This window comes from Trachurus japonicus, chromosome 7 (genome assembly GCF_045865225.1).
Source record: "Trachurus japonicus isolate A0001 chromosome 7, Traja_1.0".
Taxonomy (NCBI): domain Eukaryota; kingdom Metazoa; phylum Chordata; class Actinopteri; order Carangiformes; family Carangidae; genus Trachurus; species Trachurus japonicus.
In genome coordinates, this window is record NC_140913.1 from 9,187,566 (window position 1) to 9,212,118 (window position 24,553).

Consider the following 24,553-nt stretch of genomic DNA (forward strand, 5'->3'; position numbering starts at 1 on the left):
GCGCGCACTCATTTCAGGTTTGGCCGGACAGAGGAGTGTTTTGTTGGAAGTAGGACTCAGCCCGCACGAAGGAGGCCGAATGACAGCAACAGCCTGAACGTTTTCCTTTTTGGTCGTTTCTTTCTTTTGTTCGCATTTCTGAAATAAGTACCGTAAAGTTTACAGAAATGGGTCCCGGATAAAGGAGGGAATCTTCCAGAAACACCGTGGACTGCGGGGGTTTCGAGTGCGGGAATGAGCTTAGCAGCCGGCAGTAGCAGAAGGAGTCGCCGGCCATTGTGTGTCAGGAACGGAACTCTCACCGTACCGAAGCCCCGTAAGTCTCCGGTTTCTTCACCAGGACCAATTGGGCCTTTTAATCTCAGACGAGCGGGAGGTGTCACGACGTGTCATGTTGTGGTATTTGCGCAAAATTAGTAACCATATCAACCCGTTTCTTGTTAGCTAGCGTTAGCCTGTGTGGCTAATGACATTATGTGTTCGAAGACGTTAGGAGCGTTTGATTGCACGACTTGTCCTGCGCTGTGCTGGAAGACACCGGGAGGAGATAAGATACAGCGACTGTCCTGATAGTCTGTAGCATTAAAATGCCACCTGACAGCATGAAATGTTATTGTGGCGGGGTAGATTTAGGGAATACAGCAGGTATGGTCGAATACAGTCTTCGATAAAGGAAGGTCTTAGATAAAAGGCCCGAACCACCGTCCACTTGTATTGTTCCCTGCTGCCCAGTGCGCACCAGGTACGTTAAAGCAACGTCCTAATGTTATTGACCAAAGGTTATTTGCTTATCCCGTTGAATGTGATTGCCAATATCTTAACAGCTGGAATCATGACGTCCTATTGGCATCACAGACTGAAAAAAAGTATGTTATATTTTGACAAGCACATGACAGCCCCTAACACATGTGTCTAGAAATAAACGAACCCCCTGCAGTCACCCGGCTAACTTGCCCCGTTACCAAGCTAACAACTGTGCTAACGGAGGAGCTACATTGTTAAGCTGAGTAGCTAGCTCAATAATAAACACCATCCGATTTATTAGTAAATGTGCTGTGTTGAACGCGGAATAAAATGGCTGATTTAGCTGTTGTCCTTTGTTTGTCATCTGCCCGTCCGAGCTAGCAGCCTGTTGTTGCTATGCTAAGGAAACGAGGCAAGGCGTCGGTGGCGTCCGGCGGCTAGCGTGATGTGCAGCCATATGCCTTCTTCTGGAAGACACAATGTCCAAGTCTGGTGTAGCATTGTTATTTAAAACCCTCCTTATGGTCGTTTTAAGCAGTGAGACTAACTCCTTCCCTGTGCGCGCGCCTGTGTTTACATAGTGCAAAACACAGCAAAGCCCCATAATGTTTACCTTGGTTCTTCTTTGATATTTACAACGTGTAGGACCGTCAACACATCGCGCATACTGATGCCAAGCAGTCATGTAGATTACAGTCTGATCACTGAGTGTTGTCTCTCTTCTGCCCTAGATCCCCGTCCCTCATTAGCCTTCCTGATTCTGTTCTGGGAGAGTTCAGACCAGTATCATCGCCAAGATAGCCGGGCCAGGAAGGAAGAGGCACACCTCAGATCCAGACCCCAGCAGCGGTAGTGATTCCGGCGACGGGCGGCCCGTTAGTGCCAAGTGCCTGAAGATGGCCAGCAGCGGTGGTAGCGAGGCAGTGGGCCGTCGCGGAGGGGCTCAGCAGAGAGGAGGAGGAGGAGGCGGCGGCGGGAGGGAGGGCAGCTCAGACCTGTCCTCCAGCACCAGCAAGAAGAAGCAGAAGGACAGGGCCAACCAGGAGAGCCGAGAGGCCAAGAGGGCAGCGGCCGCAGCAGCTGCAGCAGCAGATGGGGTCATTGCAGAAGTCAAGAAAGGTAAGGAGGATTATCCAACAGTATCAGTGTTATTGATTAGTTTGCAAATTATGTGTTAAAATGTAATTAAGACAATTAAAGTGGACTAAGCTGCAGTATAATATGTTGCATTTCATCTTGGATATACTTACTGCAAGTATCAAAGTTCAGTTCAGTTAAATTGCAGTGTATAAACCTATCTGACAATTGTTGCACATCTGTATCTGAGTGTGTGTTTTTTTTGTTCACTGGAACTCTTAAGTGTCTGGAATAGCCCAGAAATGCAAAGAAACATGTTTCTGTTTACATTCACTGTTTCTTCTTAGTATTATAACATATTGAACACATGTCCCTGCACATGAGAAATTGACATGCTGACATCTATGTATCCAAGTTTGCACTTAATTTAACACTGTTCACTATAGTTAGTCAGGAGTTGCTCTATTACCACTCTGTAGTAGAGAAATAAACTTAACAGCCTTGTGTTATTTAACTCAGGTGTTGTTCCTTTGCTGCCTGGAAGCTTTTTGTTCGAGCTGCCTACTTTGTACACTCTGTACTTGTCATTGTTGTGGGACGTGTCACATCAAGAGTTTTTGTTGTCTTTTGAATTTGACACGCTTATGTGTGGATGTGGAGTGAAGCTCTCCTCTCTTGTGTCTCATGTCTTTCGTTAAAGCACTTGTGGCTGAATGTGATTCTGTTGTAGGAGGAACGAGAGTTGCCATTCATTTGACAATAAGAACGTGTCAACATTAATTTGTTCCTATGTCTTCCTCTAGTGGTAGAACTTAGTAAACCTTGCTCTGAGTTTTTAGAGATTGAAATTATTTTATCTTCTATATTATCTCTTCTATCTCATGTTCTGCAGAGTCCTTACTTTCCCTATGCTGCAGATGTCAGTCCTTGCATTTTCTCTTGCTTGTGTTCCCTAGCAGGAAAACACCCAGCTTACTTATACCTGTTGGTGGAAAGCATTATTTTCTCACCTTCCTATTTGTTTTGCTCACAAATCATCACATTACTACGATAGGAATGTTAATGACAAAATTACTAAAACCTGTAATTGACGTACCTCTTGTGAAGGATAGGCACCTGTAATGCCTGGAGGCAGAAATGCTGATGCAAGGAATCTCCAATTTCCCTATAAGCTGAAGGCCAGAGAACCTGATGTCTCACAACAGCACCATCTCATTAAAAGTCCAAAGTCAGTGACAATGCAAAGTGGTTTACTTTCATTCTGCACTTGTGGCCAGTAAAACTGGCTTCAGTTCATGTTGAATATCTGCCAGTACTGGGTGTTGTGAAATGGGCTGTGATGTGTTAACACCTAGAGACCAACATATCCAGACTAAACACTCTGTTAAAGTGGATTAAAACAGACCTCAGCTGTTGGTGATGAGGAACCTATTTAGTATTTACCACATTTTCCCCAAGTGCACACTTGCATTGATAGCGGTAAATTTAGGTCACATCTCACAGTAAAGCTTTGCAAATATAGATGGGTGACGATTTTACAGAAAAACACTGTACAATTAACCTATTATCATCCAGTCATGTTCTATCTGCATTAGGGCTGCCACAAACGATTATTTTGATAGTCGACTAGTCACCGACTATTTTTTTCGATTAGTCGACTAATCGGATCATACGTAAATTGAATGTAAAACATACAGATTATCGCACCAGCATGCAGCTGCTCTTATATACCATCATTAGCTTTCAGCTTGAAGTGTTTAAGGTATATGCTAACTAAAAATAAAGACAATTAAGATGGTAGTTCATTAAACTTTTAATGAAATATGCAGCTTTAACTGTAGCATAAAGTGCAAACAGCTGAGTAAAATAAGGATAAGGCACTGGCCTAAACAACACCAAAATAAATACTTAAAGGTTTTTTGTCTTTCTTTCATTTGTCTCTGGCATTAAACAGCTACATTTAAATAAAATGAGGTGGACACCTGAAACTAAGGAATTGTTCACAATAATAAAGTTTTGGTAGGCCTATCAATCAAATATAACTTGTGCTCATTGTAAATAATAGGAGTCGTTCTGTTAAAAAAATCGAATAGTTTATAAGACAATCGTCTTGTCTGAAAAAATGTAAATGTTCACTTTTTACTGTCACAGAAGGAGAAACATATAAAGACTCCACCAGAAAGTTCTGTGTGAAACTCTGTCAAATGAAAACAAGTGAAACTGAGGTGCAGCTCAAACTCTGCAAGGTGTGGACTGTGATGAGAAGCTACCGGAAAATATTGACGTAGATTTACGCCGGGAGAGAAGACTTGCTCGTTAAGACGAGCGCTCATTACGTGACCAGGACGCTGTGACCAGACGCGGTAACGTTGTAGTTCTCCAACACGAGTCTCAAAGTCCGCGGTTTTATTTTTAAATGACGAACGGCTGTTTTTCAGTCCGTGATTTAAAACGGTGGAGCGGCGGTGCCGCTCCTAGTAGCGCTTCTCATTTAAAATGACACAGAGAGAGAGAGAGAGAGAGAGAGAGAGAGAGAGAGAGAGAGAGAGAGAGAAAGGGAGAGAGAGAGAGGAGCGGCGGTGGCGGCGGCGGCGGGCGGGGGGGCTACACCGGTGCCGCTTGATGAGGGACAAGACCGGTAGAGAGAGAAAAGAGAGAGACCACCTGTAAACTCACCTTGAGTGAGTGAGTGCACGTGTGTATGTGTGGTGGGCGGCTGCAGCGGTGGGTGCGTGTGTGGAAGGTGCCCCAGCAGTTTTGAGAGAAAAACAAAATTAAAAAAAAAAAAAAAATACGACGCATCGACTATTAAATTAGTTGTCGACGATTTTAATAGTCGACGTAGTCGTGACTAGTCGACTAATCGTGGCAGCCCTAATCTGCATGTACAGTTTATTTTGATTTAGTCTCAAGATGGCAGCAAAAATAGAAGTGACTTTGACAAAGGGTTCATTCATTGTTTGTTTGGCTGCCAGTGGCAGGAGCTTCAGTCACAAAGGCACTAAACCGCCTGTTGTTTTAATTACAGTGGGTGAAGTGACATCTGTATTTAGATCTACAGGAGAGATGTCAGCAAATGGGTTCGGGACGCACACATTAGTGCATATTTGTCTGCTGTGATGCACCTTAACATTAGTGGGGAGAGCAGCTCTTCAGGTGACACAGGACGTCAGTCAGTGCAGGATGTGATAAGACTCTCAAAAAGAACCGCCAATCAAAAGTCACAGTCACAGAGAGGGGTATTATAGTAGGGCTGCAGTGCATAAACCCTCATTACAAGGATGGATGCACATTGCAAAGTTCAGTGATGTAAAAACCACAGACACTGGTCCACAGAGATATGAAGAATGAATGACATGGTCAGATGAATACTTGACTGTGAGGGGATCTGGTGGCTGTTATATTTCAGAGAGAGAAAGGTCACAGAGATATTGTGAGCGATCACCTTCATCATCCTCTTATGAAACATCTCTGTCCTGATGGGACAGGTCTCTTCCAAGATCACGATGCCCCCATCTACTGGATGGTTTGTTGAGTGTGACAGTGACGTCACCTACGGGAGAGTTTGTTACTGTTACTGACATGCTGGAAGATGCTTCCCACTATCATCATCATCATCATCATCATCATCATGAGGGAATATTTTATTGGAAGAATAGTCTTGTTCTTGTTCTCTGCGCTGTATTGCTAAATATCACTAGAGGGCATTTTAAATAATAACGCTGAGTAGATAAGTTCTGAGGAAACTGGGCTATGTTCTGACTAACTGGTGCAATTTAGTGGCTACGCCTTGACTGGCACTTTCCTTTGTTTGGGTGTGTCTAGTCTGCGTCTGCCTTTGTCATGTTGGTTCTAGTTTGATGTTGGTTTGGCGTCTGACTAGACGGCCCATTTTGTGTTGCTCGTTGTCTGCTGCGAAGTGTAAGTGTCTTCAATTAACCTTGAAGATCATCAGTGAGGGTCAAGCCCTGATTCACAGTGGAGTCGAGTAGATAAATAAATATACAAGTTAAAAAAAGGGCTCAAATTAAAACAAAGCGTCAACAGAATTAATAAACAATGTAATGACAAGGATCCATTAAATTAGCACAAATAGAACATTAAAGTGGTGATTTAGAATAAAAAAGACAAAGAAGTACAAAGACATTTATTCTATAGCGTTAAAAATGCTGTTGTGTAACTAATTGCTCTTTTTCTAATGAGGCAATCATTTTATTCAGCAGTATTAGCAGGCAATGGGGAGAGAGAGGGGGAGTGACATACAGCAAAGGAATCGAACCGGGGCCGCGGCGGCAAGGACTAGGCTACAGTATATGCTCTGCCTTTGGGGCACCTGCTCTACCCACTGTGCGAAATGACGCCCCGACATTGACCTACTGTATGTTGTTTCAGCTTTCATGATAAGTTTTAACCTTGAGGTGCAGATAGAAATCCATTATGTTAATCTTGCAGTAATGGACTTTACGGCTTTAATCATGTGAATCTATATTATATATTGTGTTGATACCATTTTGTTCATATCATGAATGTTGTCCTGAGTACACTGACTGTGGCGTGGCTCCACTGGGAATACCACTGCTACCAGCTGGAAGGGATTGAGTGTTGCTTGTGACCTTTTTAGAGTGATTAAGTTGGAGAGAGCGAGAGGGGGTGAGAGAGAGTTAAGGAGTGACGGTGGGAAAGTTGAGGCTCTCTATTTGTCATCGTTGTTGAAGACGGAGTCGAAACACAAGTGTGTGTACGATCCATACTGGACGCCTGTTTCCGCTTCAGCTTCTCTTTTGGGATGGTATTTTATCTTCAATTGTTGCCACAACTTTGAGGTCACAATGAAAAATGGTACGCTTGTTTTGTTTTTCCTGTCAGTTTCTTGTCTTGATGGTACCTTTTTTTTTTTTTTTTTTAAAGTCTGTGTGTCTGGTTTTGTGGTTTTCTCAATCGGTTACTTTCATGTATTTGTTTATTTGGCATACCGTCGGAGTGGCACACTAATTTTAGATGTCCCGTCTGTGATTGCTGAGTTGACTATACTGTCTGCTTCACTCTGTGTCGGAGTTCTCCGGGCTGACCCACTTGAGCACATGAGTGCAATGGTGTGTGGCCTATGTGAGCAGGTGTGTGTGCATGGTACAATGTGTTCACCACTATACTTACTTAAAAGCTGCTTTTTGCCTGTTGTACTTGTGTGTTTATTATTCTCACTGCATATTTGCCAGATGGGTTTCTCTTATTTGAACATAAAAATGATTCTGCAGGGTCCATGTAGCCTGGGCAGTGGCCTGTGCCTTTACATATTGTAATTAAAAAATGAATGTATTCTAATTATCATGTTGCAAAGTGAAAGTCCATTTTGTCCTGGTTTCTCCTCGATGTAACCGTTTGTTCCTTTGCGTTTTCCAGATGTATTTGTGGACTGGAAGCAGAATGTCAATGAAGTGACTGTCAGACTGCGCTGTGGAGAGGGGGTGCAGAGGATAGAGGACATCAGCACAACCTTCACTGATACACACTGCCACGTGTGCTTTCCCGGTAAGTCATAGGAAACTAACTGATGAAATTCAACAGAGATACATAAATAAAGTTGGTTGAATAATATTCAGGGACTTCAAAAGCGCAAGTTGTTCCGAGTATTTGCTTCATGTGTCGTAATGTTACATAATTATTTCATAGCGTGGTGAATGTGCAGGTCACAACTTGTCCACAAGAGCATTTTGGAGTTGTTGGATTGTGTATTTAGTTTGATGAGGGAAACGTGGAAATACCGCGCACCCCTGTTGCGTTAGCTCAGCAGCTTGCGTCTCTGCCCCACCGATCTAAAAACAGCTTGCACTGACAATTAAAGGTAACAAACCTACTCCTAAAACTATAAGGATTATGGCAATAGGTGGATTTGCCAAAAATGTTGAAATATCCCTTTAAATTTATCTCATGAGATTTGTATGTCATCCACATATGATTCAACATAACAGTGTCTTTGTCTGATCAGAGTAGCTTGTCTTTGCTGCATTTCCACCATTCATGGTAACTGTGTTGATTCAGTCCTGCTCCAACAACATCTGTGTATCTCTATTTTCAGATGGACGGCAGTGGAGCTGCCAGCTGCAGGAGGAAATTGAGGCCTCGTGCAGCAGAGTCCAGTACAAGGAGAAGGGAGGTTTCCTGCACGTCATCATGCACAAGAAGATTCCCTTTCACATCTGGCCATCGCTTAAGGTTAGTCACATAAGATAGTTTTCCTTATATGAGGAGATCTGGGTCTTGTTTGTATCTCTTGTATTTTGTACATTGAAATTAGAGATACTCTATTGATCCGAAGGGAAATTCAAGTATCCAGTAGCAGCACAGATATGCATATAATATAATGGCATAAAAAGCAGTATAACACAGAGAAAAAACATGAAATATACACTGTGTACATCCATGTATGTATAAAATACAGAAAATAGAAAGACAGCTGAAATAGAAAAAAATCTGTTCCAATGTAAATGAAATGAAGAAGGTGTAAATTTTAATTTGGACACTAACAGGATCTCCAGCCTTTGGTTAAATGATAAAAATGCCTGTGTCCATCTGTATTGTTTCAGTCAAACAAGAAGGAGAAGGAGAAACCGGCAGCACCTGCAGAGCCCAAAAATGACAAAGAACCAGGGATAAAGCCTGTTGCTTTGGAGTCCTCGGAGAAACCCAAACAACTCCATCCCCAGCCTCCCTCCTCACCTGTACAAAGCGAGTCAAGACGCAGTAGCGGCAAAGCTGAGCGCGGTGTCAAGCGCTGTCTGAAGAACAAAGCCACCACGGACTCTGTAGGGGCGAAAGGTGGAGGTGGAGACGGCTCAGCCACCACCACCACCACCACAACCACCACCACAACAACCAGCAGCAGCAGCAGCAGCAAGTCTGTCCCCATCACAAAAGCCGAGCAGCAGCCTCAGGAACCCAGTGCCAAGCGCACCATCGTACGGCCACCCAAGACCACGAAGGAGGCTACGTCAGCTGCTGACAGGGACACACACTCTACCACGTCCAATGGTAGCAAAGCTCCACACACACACCTGCCCGCTGGTCGGAGCCCACAGACACAACGCAGGGAAGGAGACAACAGAGTAGAGAGTCTAGGCAGCGATCAGGAACAGAAACCTGGAGCTGCTGTCGCCGCTGCTGCCAGCCATACCAACAAAACTCAGGTGAGAAAAGTAGCTCCAACGCTTCATTTTTCACATAACGTGGTAAAATGTATTTATTTGTTTGTTAGGCTCATTGTTTCATCATGTACATGAACACATGAACTGCAACAATAAACGACTGCATCGCTTTACCAGTTCATTTAGAAACAAGAAAAAAGTTGTGATTATGTTCAGTATAATCTTGTTTGGAATGACATCATCTCATAGAGATAAATCATAATTGGATGATTCAAAAATACTTTTTTTTTTCACAAAAATGAAAATCATGAATACAGATTCATAGTTAAGTAATCAAATATATGCAATTGTCGTATACATGCAAAATAAACCAAAGGGAGTGCAAAAAAGAGAAAAAAGTTAGAAAGGAATGAAGTTTGAAAAAAAATATGATTGCAAATGTTTAATTCAAATCATTGAGTACTGTGATTTCACAAGGTCTCAGCCAATAACACCATCTGGCCTGCGTGGGCCCTCCCGCTTCAAGTTTCCCTAGAGCTTGGAGGAGACTAGTAATTTGATTAACGATTATTACAAACAGAAAACGCCTCATTTCAGGGCTGCCACAGTCTTGGAGTTTGCTCACACAACAGCTTGTTTGGCTGAGAGAAGTGAACCAGACAAGAGTTAACTGTGCTTCGTCTGCTGTGTGTAGTGTAGAGAAGTGTCATCACTACATCTAGCATCAACTTTGAAAGGTTTCTGGAAGAAGTAGCAGCACGATACTTTTCATGAGATCTGAATCCTTGCCCTGATGAAGGTATTTCTTTCTCCAGGCAGTAGGATGTGAAAATTGCTCTCTAAAGGTTTTACATGAATGTATTTTTTTTTTTTTTAGGAGGTGGAGAAACAAACCCAGTCTTCAGACAGGTCTGAAGCATCAGCACCCGGCAATGAAAGCCAACCAGCAGCTCCCATCAGCACCAGTGACAGCCTCAAACCCGTGGACTTCAGCAACGAAGTGGACTCTGCTTCTCCTGCAAGACCGGGAGACAGAACAGACTCAGAGCCAGAGAAAAAGCCTGTTGAGCAGGAATCAGAGCAGGATACTCTGATCTGCCAGCAGCTCGGATCAAAAGAGACGGTACCAGCACCGACTGTCGGGGAGGCTGCCAAACAAGGCCTGGCACCCGGCGTGGCCCAGAGGCAGGCCAGCTGTGACGGAGAGGAGAAGCGGGACCAGTCCAAGGAGGATCCCTCTCTAGAGCTGAAGCAACAGGAAGGTGGGTTGAAGGTCTTCCATTTTTTAGCATTTAAAGGGGAATTATGCAAGTCCAGTGGCTTTTCCGCTTGGTCTTGGTTACGCTCCTCTCGCCCATGTGCATTTGTTTACAATGAAGCCGGCGAAAAATCAATAAATGGAGAGGTGGATAACGTTACTAACATATACAACGTTACGACGGCGACCGAGTAACTACAGTACACTGATGTTGCAAGGTTGGTTTTCAGCCGTGAGACGCCAGATGGAAGACAGAGAACCTCTGTTCTCGTTCGTAACAAGTCACAAGTCATGTAGTTAACTCACAACTATCACAATTACTCCCGAGCTTGTTCATTAAGGTAAAAATTTAGCATAGCCACGTGAGTAATCCTGCCTAATTCCTCTTTATATATCATTACATCTCCAGATTAACACAATATCAATGTAAATATGCTGTTTGTATACAAATGAGCAGTAACAAAGTGCTGTGACCACAAAGAGTTGGAACACTGACTTTATTCATCAATAGAATGTATAATTATATACGATATAATGTCTATAACTATGTGTGACTTCCCACAGCCCCAGAGCCGATGGTGAACCTACAGCTTGTGAAGAATGATTCGTATGAGAAGGGCACAGACCTGATGGTGGTTAATGTTTACATGAAGGGCATCTGCAGGGACACAGCCAGGGTCATCTTCAGGGAACAGGACTTCACCCTCATCTTCCAGACAAGGTAGTCAATGTGCAGAATGCTACAAATAAAATTGTAGTTATGCCATTTTACCCCAGTGAATGATGGGAGGTCTTTCTGTGTCGTCCCTCTACAGTGATGCTAACTTTCTGCGGCTCCATTCAGACTGTGGACCAAACACAGTCTTCAAGTGGCAAGTCAAACTCAGGTAAGCGCTGCACTGCTGCCGCTCTTGTGACTGTTCAAAAATGATTTTCACAGTATCACAGTATCTAAGCAGCAGAGAGTGTGTTTTCCTGAGTGGTTGTGTGTGTGAACTGTACAAGTACACCAAATGGATTTGTTCCAAGAAGCCTAACCAATGTTGTCAGTATCACCAGTACTTATTTGGGGCAACTCTAGGTCAGGTCAAACACATAAAAAAGATAAGGTCGTGCCTGACATGCACTGCTAGCTACAGGCCTGGATCACAGGTCACTTTGTGCTAATGGTTTCTTTCTTTTTCTTTTTCTTTTTTTTGGCTGCTTTTATTTTTATTTTTATTGCTTGTTTGGTCCTAATGTGTATCTAAGTTTTATTGTGGGACATTTATCGCTTTATGTTAATGAAATACTCATGGAGATCATTAACTAAAGGACCAGTGTGTAGGGTTTAGGGGAGTATACTGGCAGAAACTGAATGAAACGTGTTTTCATTAGTGTGTAATCACCTGAAACTAGGAATCATTGTGTTTTCATTAGCTCAGAATGGATTTCATAGCTGAGCTGAGCCTTAGAGACAGGGTGAAGAGGTTGGGCACTAGAGGGAGCTGAGCTGGCTCCATGTTGTCAAAGGGAGAGCATCTGATATAGATGCTTCATGGGTGCCTGCCTTTTGGTATGGTTCCGACATAATCTTTTTTGGAAAGTGATGGTATTAGGAACCTTTACGATTAAATAATTGTGGCTGCATTTAATTAATTGTGAAAACAAGTAACCATGACATCCCTAGTATACAGAGGAGGAGTTAATCAAGTTTAATGACATCTGTTGTGTCACAGTTGTAATGTTTTAAATGTCTTTGAAACATGAACTATCTTGATGTAGTGAAGCCCAAACCTCATATCATATTTTCCTACTGTCCTTGTTTTTTAATCTGACCTGTCTTCTTTTCTCCCTCTTGTGCTTCAGGAACCTGATCCAGCCTGAGCAGTGCAGCTACTCCTTCACCCCGTCCCGCCTGGACATCACCCTGAAGAAGAGACACAGTCAGCGCTGGGGGGGTCTGGAGGCCCCCGCCACACAAGGTCTGCAGCCAGGTTTCTAGTTGTCAACGCTGAGCGAATAAAGTATTTAGTGTATCATGTTTGGTGAAACACTTGCACTTCTCTAAAACACTCTAATCTGAAAATCAACATGCATTAGTTACACCTAAAACGTAAAATGATATATTTTAAGCTTAAATCACTTAAAAGTTTCTATGTGAAGAGCTGGTGTGATTAAAAAGGTAGACCTGTTTTCCTTTTACAGACAGATCCATCTGATAGCCCTAGCATGTGTGTGCGTATGTGTGTTTTTCAGGTAGCTCTCAATAACAGGAATGTGAACTCTGTAACTTAGTAAGTAGTCCTGGGTTCCAGACTCCCAAGGGCTGCAAACTGTGTGGCCTTAGAGACAGAAGAAGTGGCTCCAAGTGTTGATAGAGAAAGTGTCTCAGTTTACTTTCCAGGTCTGTAATGACAGTTTTCAGTTAATACACACACTGATGGTCTAAATATATAAAAACATATCATGCAGAATAATGTTTCCAGTTATAAACAAGTGCTGAACAAATATTTACTTGTGTTTAAAGGGACCTCATCCTTCAAGGAGATTCCTGTTCTCCCCATAATTGGTACCAAATGACATATTTTTGCCCAGCAAACTTACAAGGACATTATGTGTTACTAAGTTACAAATTTGGAAAATGAAACCAAACCAAGGCTTAATGTTTCTGATTTGTAAGCTGTATTGTTTTGAATAATTGACTACAAAGTCATGAGTTTGGATTCTTTTGATCTAAGGATTCACACTGAAATTATATTAAACTCTTATTCACAACAGGTAATGACTGTTAATGTCCAGCGGGTTAGACCTTTATCTTCTAACCACAAGCTCCATTCTCCTTTGTTTAAGGTGCAGTGGGTGGCGCCAAGGTTGCTGTGCCCTCCAGCCCTGCCTGCATGGAGAAGAGCCAGCCAGGCAGCAGCCAGCACAGCCTCCCGGCCAAGGAGGAGCCTCCGAGGGTCGGGGAGGAGAAACCCAAGGCCCCGAAGGCCTCGTCCAGAGTGGAGGATGCTGGTCTGGATACTGTGGCTCCACGCACCGTCTCTGAGCATGTTGCTATTACCAAGCCAGAGACCACAGTTACCACGGTGAGTCACGAAATGAATAACCATAGAAACTTGGACAAGACAAAAGGAAAACATTGTTCATTTGTTTACTGGTTGTTGTTTTTGTTTTTTTTTACTTTCTAGTTTGTCAACTTTTTATTGTTGATGGGCATTATTAATGAGTGTGTGTGTGTATATTTATATATTTCCTGTTTCAGCCCAAGCCCACCTGTATGGTGCAGCCCATGACCCATGCACCTCCTGCCAGCAATGAGCGCCATGAGGAAGAGGAGGAGAAGAAGGTGTGCCTGCCTGGTTTTACAGGATTGGTCAACCTTGGCAACACCTGCTTCATGAACAGTGTTATCCAATCCCTGTCCAACACCAGAGAGCTCAGGGATTACTTTCATGGTAAATTATGTATTATTTGTCCAGCCCTTAATAAAAAATAAAATAAACTAGAGCTCATCTATTGTGTTGCAATTATGATAAAATAAATAAAAAAATAAATAAAAAGTTCAGCTCCTGTAAACCAAACATAAATAATTTTGCCTTTCATCTTACTGCCAAAGACGGAACCTTTGGCAGTTTCACTTGATGCACAGGCAGATACTAGATATAGATGTGATAATTGTTGCTACATTACAAGCAGAGGCGGCGAATATGACCACAAGCAGATAGTCGAGGGACGACTGATATGGACACAATAATGGTGATGAGAGCCCCACGGGGGCAAATTTAATAAGGGATCAGTAAGTTTTTATCTGCATGAGCCAGATACAGTTTCTGCAATTTAAGCATTTAAAATGAAGCAAAATGTAGGTCACCTAGTTTTTGGAGTAGATTTAAAACCAAACATGGCTGATAGAAAGTAGTTAGTGTGGGGATGAGATATTAGCAGATGTATGACATCAAATACAATAAATGTTTTATGTTCACAATGTCAAGAAGACATGCTGTGAACGTCTGAAATGTTTTACCTGACGTCTTTGAGTCACCCTGGTTTTATCTATATCCACAGGAAGTTAAGTTTGATCCTGATTGTTTCCATCCACGTGTCACTCTTTGTCGTAGCACCCACTGACTGTAGCTGATTTCTGCTTCCATAACCTCATAGCTGTATTTTCTGTGCCCCGGCAGATCGAGCATTTGAAGCGGAAATCAACTGCAATAACCCACTGGGAACAGGAGGCAGGTTGGCCATCGGCTTTGCGGTGCTGCTCAGGGCGCTTTGGAAAGGAACACACCACGCCTTCCAGCCCTCAAAACTCAAGGTACGTAGGCTGCACACTGATCCAAAATATTCTCTCCTCATCTCTGCACAGTTAGGAAACAGTATGATCAGTATAGTCATTCCCTTTTTTCTTTTTTTTTCAGGCAATTGTGGCCAGTAAAGCCAGTCAGTTTACAGGCTACGCCCAGCATGATGCCCAGGAGTTCATGGCTTTCTTGCTGGACGGGCTCCACGAGGACTTGAACCGCATCCAGAACAAACCATACACCGAGACCGTCGACTCAGACGGACGTCTGGATGAGGTAATTGTTTTGTTTTTTGGGTCAGCTGTCCCTGTTATTTTTTTAGGGATAGTTTTTAACCACCATTCTTCCCACATTCTCATCGAGGGCTCATGATCTGTTTTGTCTGTTGGTGCAGGTGGTGGCAGAGGAGGCGTGGCAGAGGCACAAGATGAGAAACGACTCCTTTATAGTGGACCTCTTCCAAGGCCAGTTCAAATCGAAGCTGGTTTGCCCCACGTGCTCCAAGGTAAAGCACAACAACTCTCCACAGGAAACTCTACGTTGTGGGTGCTTTGTGACAGTGATGACTGACCAACTTCCTTTTACCTTTACCTCCATCTTCCTGTTCAGGTGTCCATCACCTTTGACCCTTTCCTCTACCTGCCAGTCCCGTTGCCCCAGAAACAAAAGGTGCTCTCAGTTTTCTACTTTGCTAAGGAACCTCATAAGAAACCCATCAAGGTAAGTTTCCAGTTTTCATTTGAACATTAGTACAGTATGACTGACATGCTACAGAAATGTAAACTTGTCTTGTATGTGATCCAATCTCTAATGAACCTTTGAATCCTGTGTCTCTAGTTTTTGGTCAGCGTGAGCAAGGAGAACTCCAGCACTGCTGAAGTCCTCGATTCCATCTCTAGGAGTGTGAGGGTCAAACCAGAGAACCTGAGACTTGCAGAGGTACGATGTGAAAAACTTTCAGGATGTCCTACTGATAGAAATATTTAAAGACCGGACTCATAATTGGACGTTCACTCCTCTCAGGTCGGGAAGAACCGCTTCCAACGGATGTTCCTGCCGTCCCATTCCCTGGACACGGTGTCTGCCTCCGACATGCTGTTCTGCTTTGAGGTGCTTTCCAAAGACCTGGCCAAAGAGAGAGTGATATTGCTCAGAGTGCAGCAGGTAACAAAAACATCCTGATCCATCCACTTCTACAGCATATTAGAAGACATGAGTGTCTGCAGATTTAAAAAGGTCTTTCTTTGCCCCCTCAGAAACTCCAGGTCCCCAGCATCCCCATCTCCAAGTGCGCCGCCTGCCTGAAGCCTCCAGTGTCTGATGAAGACAAACTGAAGAGGTGCACTCGCTGCTATCGCGTGGGCTACTGCAATCAGTGAGTTCAACCCCTCCTCGTTTCCAGCGTGCACCAAGGCACACGTCTTTTTGTTCTTATATTAAATCCCTAACATTCTCTATGAAGACATTAACTGTTGGTCTCCTCCTCCCAGAATATGTCAAAGGACCCACTGGCCCAATCACAAGAGTCTGTGTCGACCCAACATGGAGAACGTGGGCCTGCCTTTCCTGGTCAGCGTGCCTGAGTCCCGACTCTCCTACGCCCGGCTCACTCAGCTACTAGAGGGTTACTCCAGGTACACACTCTCACTTACAGTCCTCAGTGCTAATTGTCATATCAAATGTTTAATGACGGACATTTATTACTAGAGAGCATTTTGAATTAAGATGACTTGACTATGTGCTTTGGGCAGTTTTTTTTGCCTTTGATTGGTTTAGTTTAGTTTATTTACCGGTATTTGCACCATAAAAAATAAGGACGATTACAAAAACAGAAATGAAACAAGAACAGTACGTGCGGGAGAGGTTAAAAACCCTGTATTGACTTATAAAAACATCTCTCAAAAAAATATGCAAAAATTCAAAAATGGATTGGATAGGGAGAGTGAGAGGAAAGTTGGGGAGGGAGACAGAATGAGAGGGGATGACATTGGCAAAGTACCATGGGTGAGATTTTTCTAGAAGAACTAAAGCATTACTCTGTCAGGTTAAAATCAACATGAGAAATCACCAGCTATTTCTTCTCTGTGCAGGTTTTCCGTCAACGTGTTTCAGCCTCCTTTCCAGTCGGGCAGGACGTCCCCCGAAACATCTCAGTGCCGGGCCGACCTCCCCTCGATGCCAGCGGGTGAGGCAGCTGGAGATGAGGCCACGGGTGGCAGCAGCGCTGTGGGAGCAGCCGATCCGGAGCAGGAGAGCCAGTCTCCGCTGCCCGAATCCCAGGCCGAGTACGCCCAGGCCTCGGCTGTCCACTCTGCAGAATCCGACTCCCAGACCTCCCTATCCACCACGCAGACCACAGATTCAGGATTCTCAGAGCCGCCGGCTTCTACAACCTCCTGCTGCTCTCTGGACCCTCATGCTGAGAAGGAGACGTCCTGTGAGAAGGCAGTGCGGCCGGAAGGTGACAACACAACCTTACTACTACCATACTTCAGTGTTTTTCCTCTTCTCGTTTTTTTTTTTTACATCTTGCATCACCTTATTTTTCACTCTTGCCATGTTTTTGCAGCTGCAGTAACAGGGTACCAGCATCCAAGTGAATCAGCATCAGGTCATGCCAGTCAGTTCTACATCTCTCTGTTGGATTCAAACAACAAGGAGCAGAGGCTGGATGAGAAAGGTAAGACAAGAGCTCACCTCCATAAGGATATCTCTGAATCAACTATAGTTTTTTTGTTTGTTTGTTTTTTGCTGTATTCACTGCCCAAGAAATAAAAAGTCCAACACACCAGGATCATTTTTCTCCAACCCCTCTGCAGAAGACCTGCTTGTGGACCTCCCTGAAGATGTGACCTTGGAGCTGGTTTGGAAGAACAATGAGCGGCTGAAGGAGTACGTCCTGGTGAGCTCCAAGGAGCTGGAGTACGAGGAGGACCCCGGCTCTCTGAGCGAGACGGCCAGAGCTGGACACTTCACCCTGGAGCAGTGCCTCAACCTCTTCACCAAGCCAGAGGTGCTGGCACCAGAGGAGGCATGGTAGGAATCTCTTGTTTTGTGTTTTGACAGTGTCTCTCTGTTTCTGGTTCCTTTCTTGTTTCTCACTGTCAACATGTTTGTATTCCTTCATTTTTCATCCCTTAGTAAATGGTGACCTAACAGCATTTGGTTATAATTCCCCAAGGCTTTATTCTTAAAAAAACAGCACAGATATTTACAGTTACATAAAACAACTTTTATTAGTGCAGCTTGACCAAAAAAATTAGTTTTGATCATAACACCACAGACTAGAAAACAAGCAATAACATGTTTTTAAAAGACATTCATTAATAAATGTAACACAAACTGGTTCTACAGCATACATGGTGGGAGAAGGTCACCAGAGCATCTCTAAGCATCTAAACAAAAAGCTTCCTAACCTGAGTTTTGTGTTGTGAGTGTCTGGGCTGGTATAACACGTTACTTTATCATTTCAACCCTGAAACAGATGCGACTGCTTTCGCAATGTCAATACCTAACTCTACTACTCTTGATCCTTCTTTTTCGCCTGGTGAGCAGAACAATGTGTAACGATGTTCTGTATCAACACATTGTGTGTTTAAGGTACTGTCCAAAGTGCCAGCAGCACCGTGAAGCCTCCAAGCAGCTGCTGCTCTGGCGCCTGCCCAACGTCCTGATCATCCAGCTCAAACGCTTCTCCTTCAGGAGCTTCATCTGGAGGGATAAGATCAACGACATGGTGGACTTCCCTGTCAGGTAAGCAAACTGTAAAAGCTTACTTTACAAATGAACTCATTCACATTTTTTTCTACACCAAACCACCTGTTTCACAAGAACAGCCTCGTGCAGTGCTTTGACCGCTGTGTTCACTTGTTCTTCTCCTCTAGGAATCTGGATCTGAGCAAGTTCTGTATTGGCCAGAAGGATGAGATGCAACAACCTCCCATCTATGACTTGTATGCAGTCATCAACCACTACGGTGGGATGATCGGAGGCCACTACACGGCCTACGCTCGCCTGCCGAGCGACAAGAACAGCCAGCGCAGTGATGTTGGTGAGTAGCAGTCGATCGTTCTCACAAGCCTTTCATCCTCTCTTCTCTGCTGCCCTGTTGCCAACCTCTTTGTTCTTCTCTCTCTCTCTCTCTCCCCCCATTCCTGAAGGATGGCGTCTGTTTGACGACAGCACTGTGACAATGGTGGAGGAGAGTCAGGTGGTGACGCGCTACGCCTACGTCCTGTTCTACAGGCGACGAAACTCCCCCGTGGAGAGACCACCACGCTTCCTCAGGCCCATGGGAGCCGAGTCGCCCACCGCTGCAGGAGCTACTGCCAGCCAGGTGAGGGCGCCACAACCACAGGAGACTGAGGGCTGATCCATAGAAGAGCTTTCCACCTCCAAGTGCAGCACTCAAGGTTTAGGTTTTATCCAAAGCTGTAACATCCCTTGGCCCAGTCACATTTTACACCTGCCTTTTATTGTTTAGTCCCTTTAGAAGACACGCAGACACACTTTGCTCTTCACAACATTTCAGACCCCAGAACCCAATGTAATGGGTTAAATTGAAGGCGTAGAAAAGGTTTAGCTTCTTTTTGTTAAAGGGATAGATCCACATTTTGGCAAATTGGCCCATTGCCATAATCCCTATAGTCATAGCAGTAGGTTCATTACCTTTAATTGTCAGTGCAAGCCATTTTTAGAATGGCAGAGCCGCGAGCTGCTCAGAGCTACGCTATGGAGGCTAATGGGATTTCTTGGTTTCCCTCATCAAACTCATCAAATACACAATCCAACAACTCCAAAGCGCTTTCGTGGACAAGTTGTGACCTGCACATTCACCACGCTATGAGATAATAATGGAACATTACGAGACAGAGTTGTTTTCGAGGCAAATGCAGAGACTGCTTGCCAAAAAACTGCCTCAGACGGGAACGCGCATCAGCGGTCTTGCATGAATTTAGCTTGAAAACAACTCCGTCTCGTAATGTTCCGTTATTATCTCATAGCCTGGTGAATGTGCAGGTCACAACTTGTCCACGAGAGTGTTTTAGTGTTGTAGGATTGTGTATTAGATGAGTTTGATGAGGGAGACCAAGAAATTCCATTAGCCTCGATAGCATAGCTCTGAACAGCTCGTGGCTCTGCTCAGCCGTTCTAAAAATAGCTTGCACCGACAATTAAAGGTAACGAACCTACTCCTAACACTATAAATGGGCCAATTTGCCAAAATGTTGAACTATCCCTTTAATTCAATGAATATGTCGCTGACCATTGAAAATTAAACAGGAGACCCCATAACAATGATGCCATCACATCTACATCTATTATATTTACATAATCTATACTGAGATTGTACCTGCTACCTTAACAGCTACTTCACCAGATGTGAGCTAGAAAATACATTTGAGTGCAACTTGAACTCAAATCCTCTTCTCACAGAGCTGGAGCAAATTGACAAATTTGTCCCCCCACTGTTTAGGAATTAGCCGTGTTTGGCAGGCTTTAGAGAAGCCAGTGTGATAAGTGCCTCTGTGCCTCTTTTCAATTAGTGGTGATAAGAGCCTCCTGCTTTGAGATGCTTAATAACTCCGGCCCAGTGGGTTGATAATGGAGAGATCCATCACAGAGATGGTCTGTTGATCTCGGCTCGACAAAGCTCAGTCGTCGGGCAGCATTAGCATCTCGTGACATTCAGTGTTTTCTCTGGCTTCAGTGGTAATGCACTGCCACAGTCACAGAGCGTGGTTTCTCTCTGTCTTGATGATGCATTGTGTTCTTCTTACTGATGATGTTGCAGAGGTTGTTAGGAGCGGTCTTGTGACGCTGATGATGGAATGAGACTTGGTGTGATCGTATGCGTTAAAACAGATGACCTGTTCATTTTTATGTCTCTAAAGATGGATGAACTTCTATATCTGTGTTGTAATCATGTTCATGTCAACATTGAAACATTTATGTAAAATCTTTCCACCTGCAGAACACAGTTAAGGTTTTCTTGTATTTTCGATTCACTCGGCTGTGTCTAAATGATGTGAATTTCCTCCATGTGTCCATCTGGTTTCTGAAAACCTCTGACCGTCTGTTGTCCTTAGACTATCAGCTTGAATGTCAGGTTCCTGTAATCAACACATCTGATTGGTAACTGTGAGATAGCTCAGCCGAATGTTTCTTAACTGTAATCATAGAATGTGTATAGGCTACGCCTTTTCCCAGAAGCTGACACCGGTTTCCGCCAATCGCAGGCCTCTCTAATATGGCGGGAACTGGAGGAGGAAGAGGAGGGGCTTGACGAAGGCCCCCGCGGACTGTTCCGCTCCGCGCTGTGGAGGCGGCAAACGCACAGGAACAGAGAGGAGGAAGACGAAGACAGAGCGGCGGGGTCGGTGCGGCGACACCGCGGGCAGAGGATGTCGGACTACCCCGACGACGACTGCGTGCGATACTTTGTTCTGGGCATGCTGACGGCCGTGTTGGCGCTGCTAGTCAATTTGGTCTACCCTTTCATTTACAAAGCCAACTGGACCTGAGCACCAGCCGGGCAGAGAACTCGCTGTCCCGGGGCGTTCAGCAGCATGAATGTGAGGTTGTTGAAACAAGAAGTTAGATGACAGCTGGAGAGGAGGAGGATGTTTGATACTTAAACACCCACCACTCCTCTGCTTTTACAATGGTTCTCCATTCAATCCAATACTGCAACACTAGACTGGACATGGCTCAACCCTTTAAGTACTTGACGACTTCACACAGTACAGTAAAAGGCACCGAGAGTGACGGCAAACAACGTGCCGTCATCCACCAACACCTTGTAGTTAAAGCTTCACAGCACTGGTGTAGTGAGCGACGTTAACCCTTCGCTACAGCTTTCTCTGCTATCAGTGCATGTGTTCTTTATAAACAAGGGTGTAGTTTTTAGCGACAGTTTTAACAATATGTGATCAGCTGTGACGGCCTTAATCATCTACACCCATTAACACATAGATAATGCAGTTGAGTGAAGAAGTTTATTATTGTCTTGTAAACCGAATCTTCACTCATGGACCATGAAGACTGTGAGATGTGGTCGAACCGTACGCTCACAAAAATGCTAATGAGAAGGTGTCTTAGCTGATGAGCTTTATAGAGATTTATAGAGATAATATGATTCCAGTGCAGAAATGAACTCTCTGTAGAGGGACATGTATTTAAGGCCTTTAGTTTATATTGCACTACACTCTGAAGAGGATAAGACGGCAACTTCCTGCAGAATGAACGTGAGAGAGACGAGTGGGACGTGTCTGAGAGGAGGCAGTGGCCCGTTTTTAAATGTGCTATATCATGAAGCAACGTGTACCTTCTGTTTTCTGTGTGTGAGTGACTGATTTGCTCTTGCCTTCTCCATGTCCTTACTTTTTTTTTTTTTTTTAGGCCTTAACATTTGCTGTTTGTGTCCAGCTACCAATATGTTTTAAATTGTCCCTCTCAGCAATATGTACTGCAGTTAATTGTTTTGTTTTGTTTTTAACTCTGTCCCACTGTTTTTAGTTGCTTTTTATGGAACAATTTAAGCCATAGCCAGGGGAGGATTTTTAAGTTCTCAGGATGAATTGCAGTAAGATAGTACAAAAAAAAAATATCAATGATATTGATTAGATGAGAAGGCGACTGATGATGCATAGACGAGGAATTTTCCGTCCAGTTGTGAATGTGAAGTTTCTCATTGTGTTGCTTTGTTTTGAGTTTGGATTATGGACAGTTGTGGAGCTCTAAAATAATTAAGAGTCAACATGCAACCAATTGCTTTATTTACTTTTTGTTTTATTTTGAAAATCTTAAAAGATGTGTTTTATTTATAATATACCAACCTTAACATTTTTAGACACTAAACTGTCCATAGCTGACATCTCTACTCTACAGTCATTGCAATGAGTGTATTTGGGTCTCAGGGAAATCTTGTGGCATCATGGCAGTGTCGGGACCTCTGCTTGCCTTAATTGTTTGGTATAGCACCATCAGACTGTGTATACTTGACTCAGATATATGCAAGACTCAAGTCCACTAGGTGAAGCGTGTGCTCAGTGTACACTGCTGTGACGATGAACCTAAGTGTGAGAGCTGTTTATATAGTGTATTTAGAGTGTGAAGGACGAGCTTTGTTGTTTTTAGATCATTGAAAAGCTGCTGTTTTTCTTTTCTTTTCCTTTCTTTATTAATGTGAAGTCGTCTGGATTGAAATGGGCCTGACTGAAGGACAAATGTGTGTTGTCTACTGTAAGATATGAATTGGAAAGAATGATAATGAATTGTATCTTGTGAGGAAATAATGTAAAGTCTGTAACATACTTTGAATCATTGAATTGTTGATAAAAGTCATAGCAAGTACTGTATTTAAAAGAAAATGATAGCCTGCATAATTACCCTGCAATAATGTATCTAGATACCTCCATCTAAATGCTGCTTTCTAATATATATATATATAAAGCATTGTTCTCCTTTTGGAAATAAAACCTCCATTTGTTTCTAGTCCTTCTGTATCCTCACCATTTTTCTCCTCACACAGATGAAATCTCCCAGCGTACTAAACCAGCATGATTTATTCTTCGCACTGGTTTATTTTACAGGCCTCTAGCCAGTCACTATTCGGGACCGACCTGGACCCCGAGGGCCCGCCGTCGCTGACCCCGGAGGTGCCCTCTGACCTCTTTGCCCACTCCGGAGAGTGCACAGCGCCGTCCTACAGCAACATGGAGGAGGTGGACTAGCGGCGTCGAGGGGGCCCCCCAAGAAAGAGATGGCAGGTCCTGAGCTGGTGATCCGGGGTGGGGGCGGTGAAAGCTGCTCCCCCCGGCCGCAGACACATCAGCGCTCCTTTATCCCACAGGCACCTGAAGCCGTCAACCGAACAGTCACCACCGTGCAGCGCTGGAAGATCTGGAGGTGGATCTGAGGACGTGACGGCGCTCACCTGTGACAGACCTTCAGATGCACATATAGATGTGTACTCAGTACTAACTAGACACACACATCATCAATTATACTCACATTAATATACTTACCCATTGATAAAGACTTAACAAGTTGTATATGTAATTATATTCATTCAGTGCATATAGTGACACACACATACACAACACACACAGAAGCTAACACACTTGTATAATCTCTGAGCTCCTGTTAGCTGCTGCTAAAGGAGTTTGTCCTGAGAGTCAGTGGAGTGGCTGCCAGGTTCCCACGCACCAACGCACCTTGTGGTCTGGTTTCAAGCTAAAAACCTCACTGCTAACCTTTACCAGACCCTGTAACCCCCGGGCTGCAGCTGTGGTGGATCTGTAGGGTCGATTTTTTTTGGAGTGAAGATTGTTATGTGCGTAAATCTTTTACCTTTTCTCGTTTCGTTTTTGTTTTGCGAGGTATTGCCTGGTTTTGAGTTGTCTGTGGCAGGGTTTTCAGTAACTTGGATTAGAAATGTAGTAAAGAAATGTGAGACGGGTGAAGACCTGCTACATTTTTTTTTTTTTTTTTAAATACAGAGGGCACACTGTTTCTGTGTTGTTGTTTTGGCTTTGTAAACTTCATGTGGCTTCTGTTGCTTTGGCAGGTTTTTGTTCTTTTTTTTTGTACTTGGATGTTCGATCCTGTGGATGCAATTGTCAAAAGCTTCAGTATAAACTGAAATGTGCATGACTGCATGTTCATCCAGGCTGTAACCCGAGCCCCTGTTCAGTCCCACCTTCCTCCAACTCCTCCTCTCCCTCTCTCTGGAACTTTGCTAAATTTCATTATTTCTGTTTTGCGTGAGTTGTCCGGTCTGGCCCCTCCCCCTCCTTTGTAATGGATTGCGTATATAAAGTGGGGATCATTAAGAATGCTGCTGTGGATACATATGAATGGTTAATATAAATAAAAACAATTTTGAGTATTGCTGGCATTAGTGTTTCTTAAGTTTGTATTGGTTTTCATTTTGGCCTGGTAGCCACTGTTTGACGAGTGGTTGGTCGTAATTTGATTAATTTCACATTACTGTGATAAAAATCTGACTTCTATTTCCATGGTATGCAGAAAATCATTTG

General features: G+C 43.8%; 1 protein-coding gene across 7 annotated transcripts; it reads left to right on the plus strand.

Annotated features, from left to right (window-relative positions):
- usp19 (ubiquitin specific peptidase 19) lies at window positions 1-24,408 on the plus strand. Of its 7 annotated transcripts, none has more exons than XM_085781115.1 (26): window positions 1-316; window positions 1,476-1,863; window positions 7,222-7,350; window positions 7,898-8,034; window positions 8,406-9,005; window positions 9,841-10,225; window positions 10,786-10,942; window positions 11,037-11,108; window positions 12,070-12,185; window positions 13,054-13,292; window positions 13,469-13,661; window positions 14,391-14,524; window positions 14,628-14,786; window positions 14,905-15,015; window positions 15,120-15,230; window positions 15,348-15,449; window positions 15,534-15,674; window positions 15,767-15,885; window positions 16,001-16,144; window positions 16,601-16,971; window positions 17,080-17,190; window positions 17,330-17,546; window positions 18,111-18,263; window positions 18,395-18,561; window positions 18,671-18,846; window positions 23,105-24,408. In XM_085781115.1, the coding sequence occupies exons 2-26, from the start codon at window positions 1,641-1,643 to the stop codon at window positions 23,243-23,245; spliced, it is 4,608 nt and encodes a 1,535-aa protein (XP_085637241.1). In that variant the 5' UTR covers window positions 1-316; window positions 1,476-1,640; the 3' UTR covers window positions 23,246-24,408. The 7 variants fall into 7 exon arrangements, with proteins under 7 accessions (XP_085637241.1, XP_085637242.1, XP_085637237.1 ...); XM_085781116.1 differs by having other exon boundaries at window positions 14-316; window positions 13,060-13,292; XM_085781111.1 differs by lacking the exon at window positions 23,105-24,408 and adding an exon at window positions 20,750-23,009 and having other exon boundaries at window positions 14-316.
- Window positions 24,409-24,553: the final 145 nt, after the last annotated feature.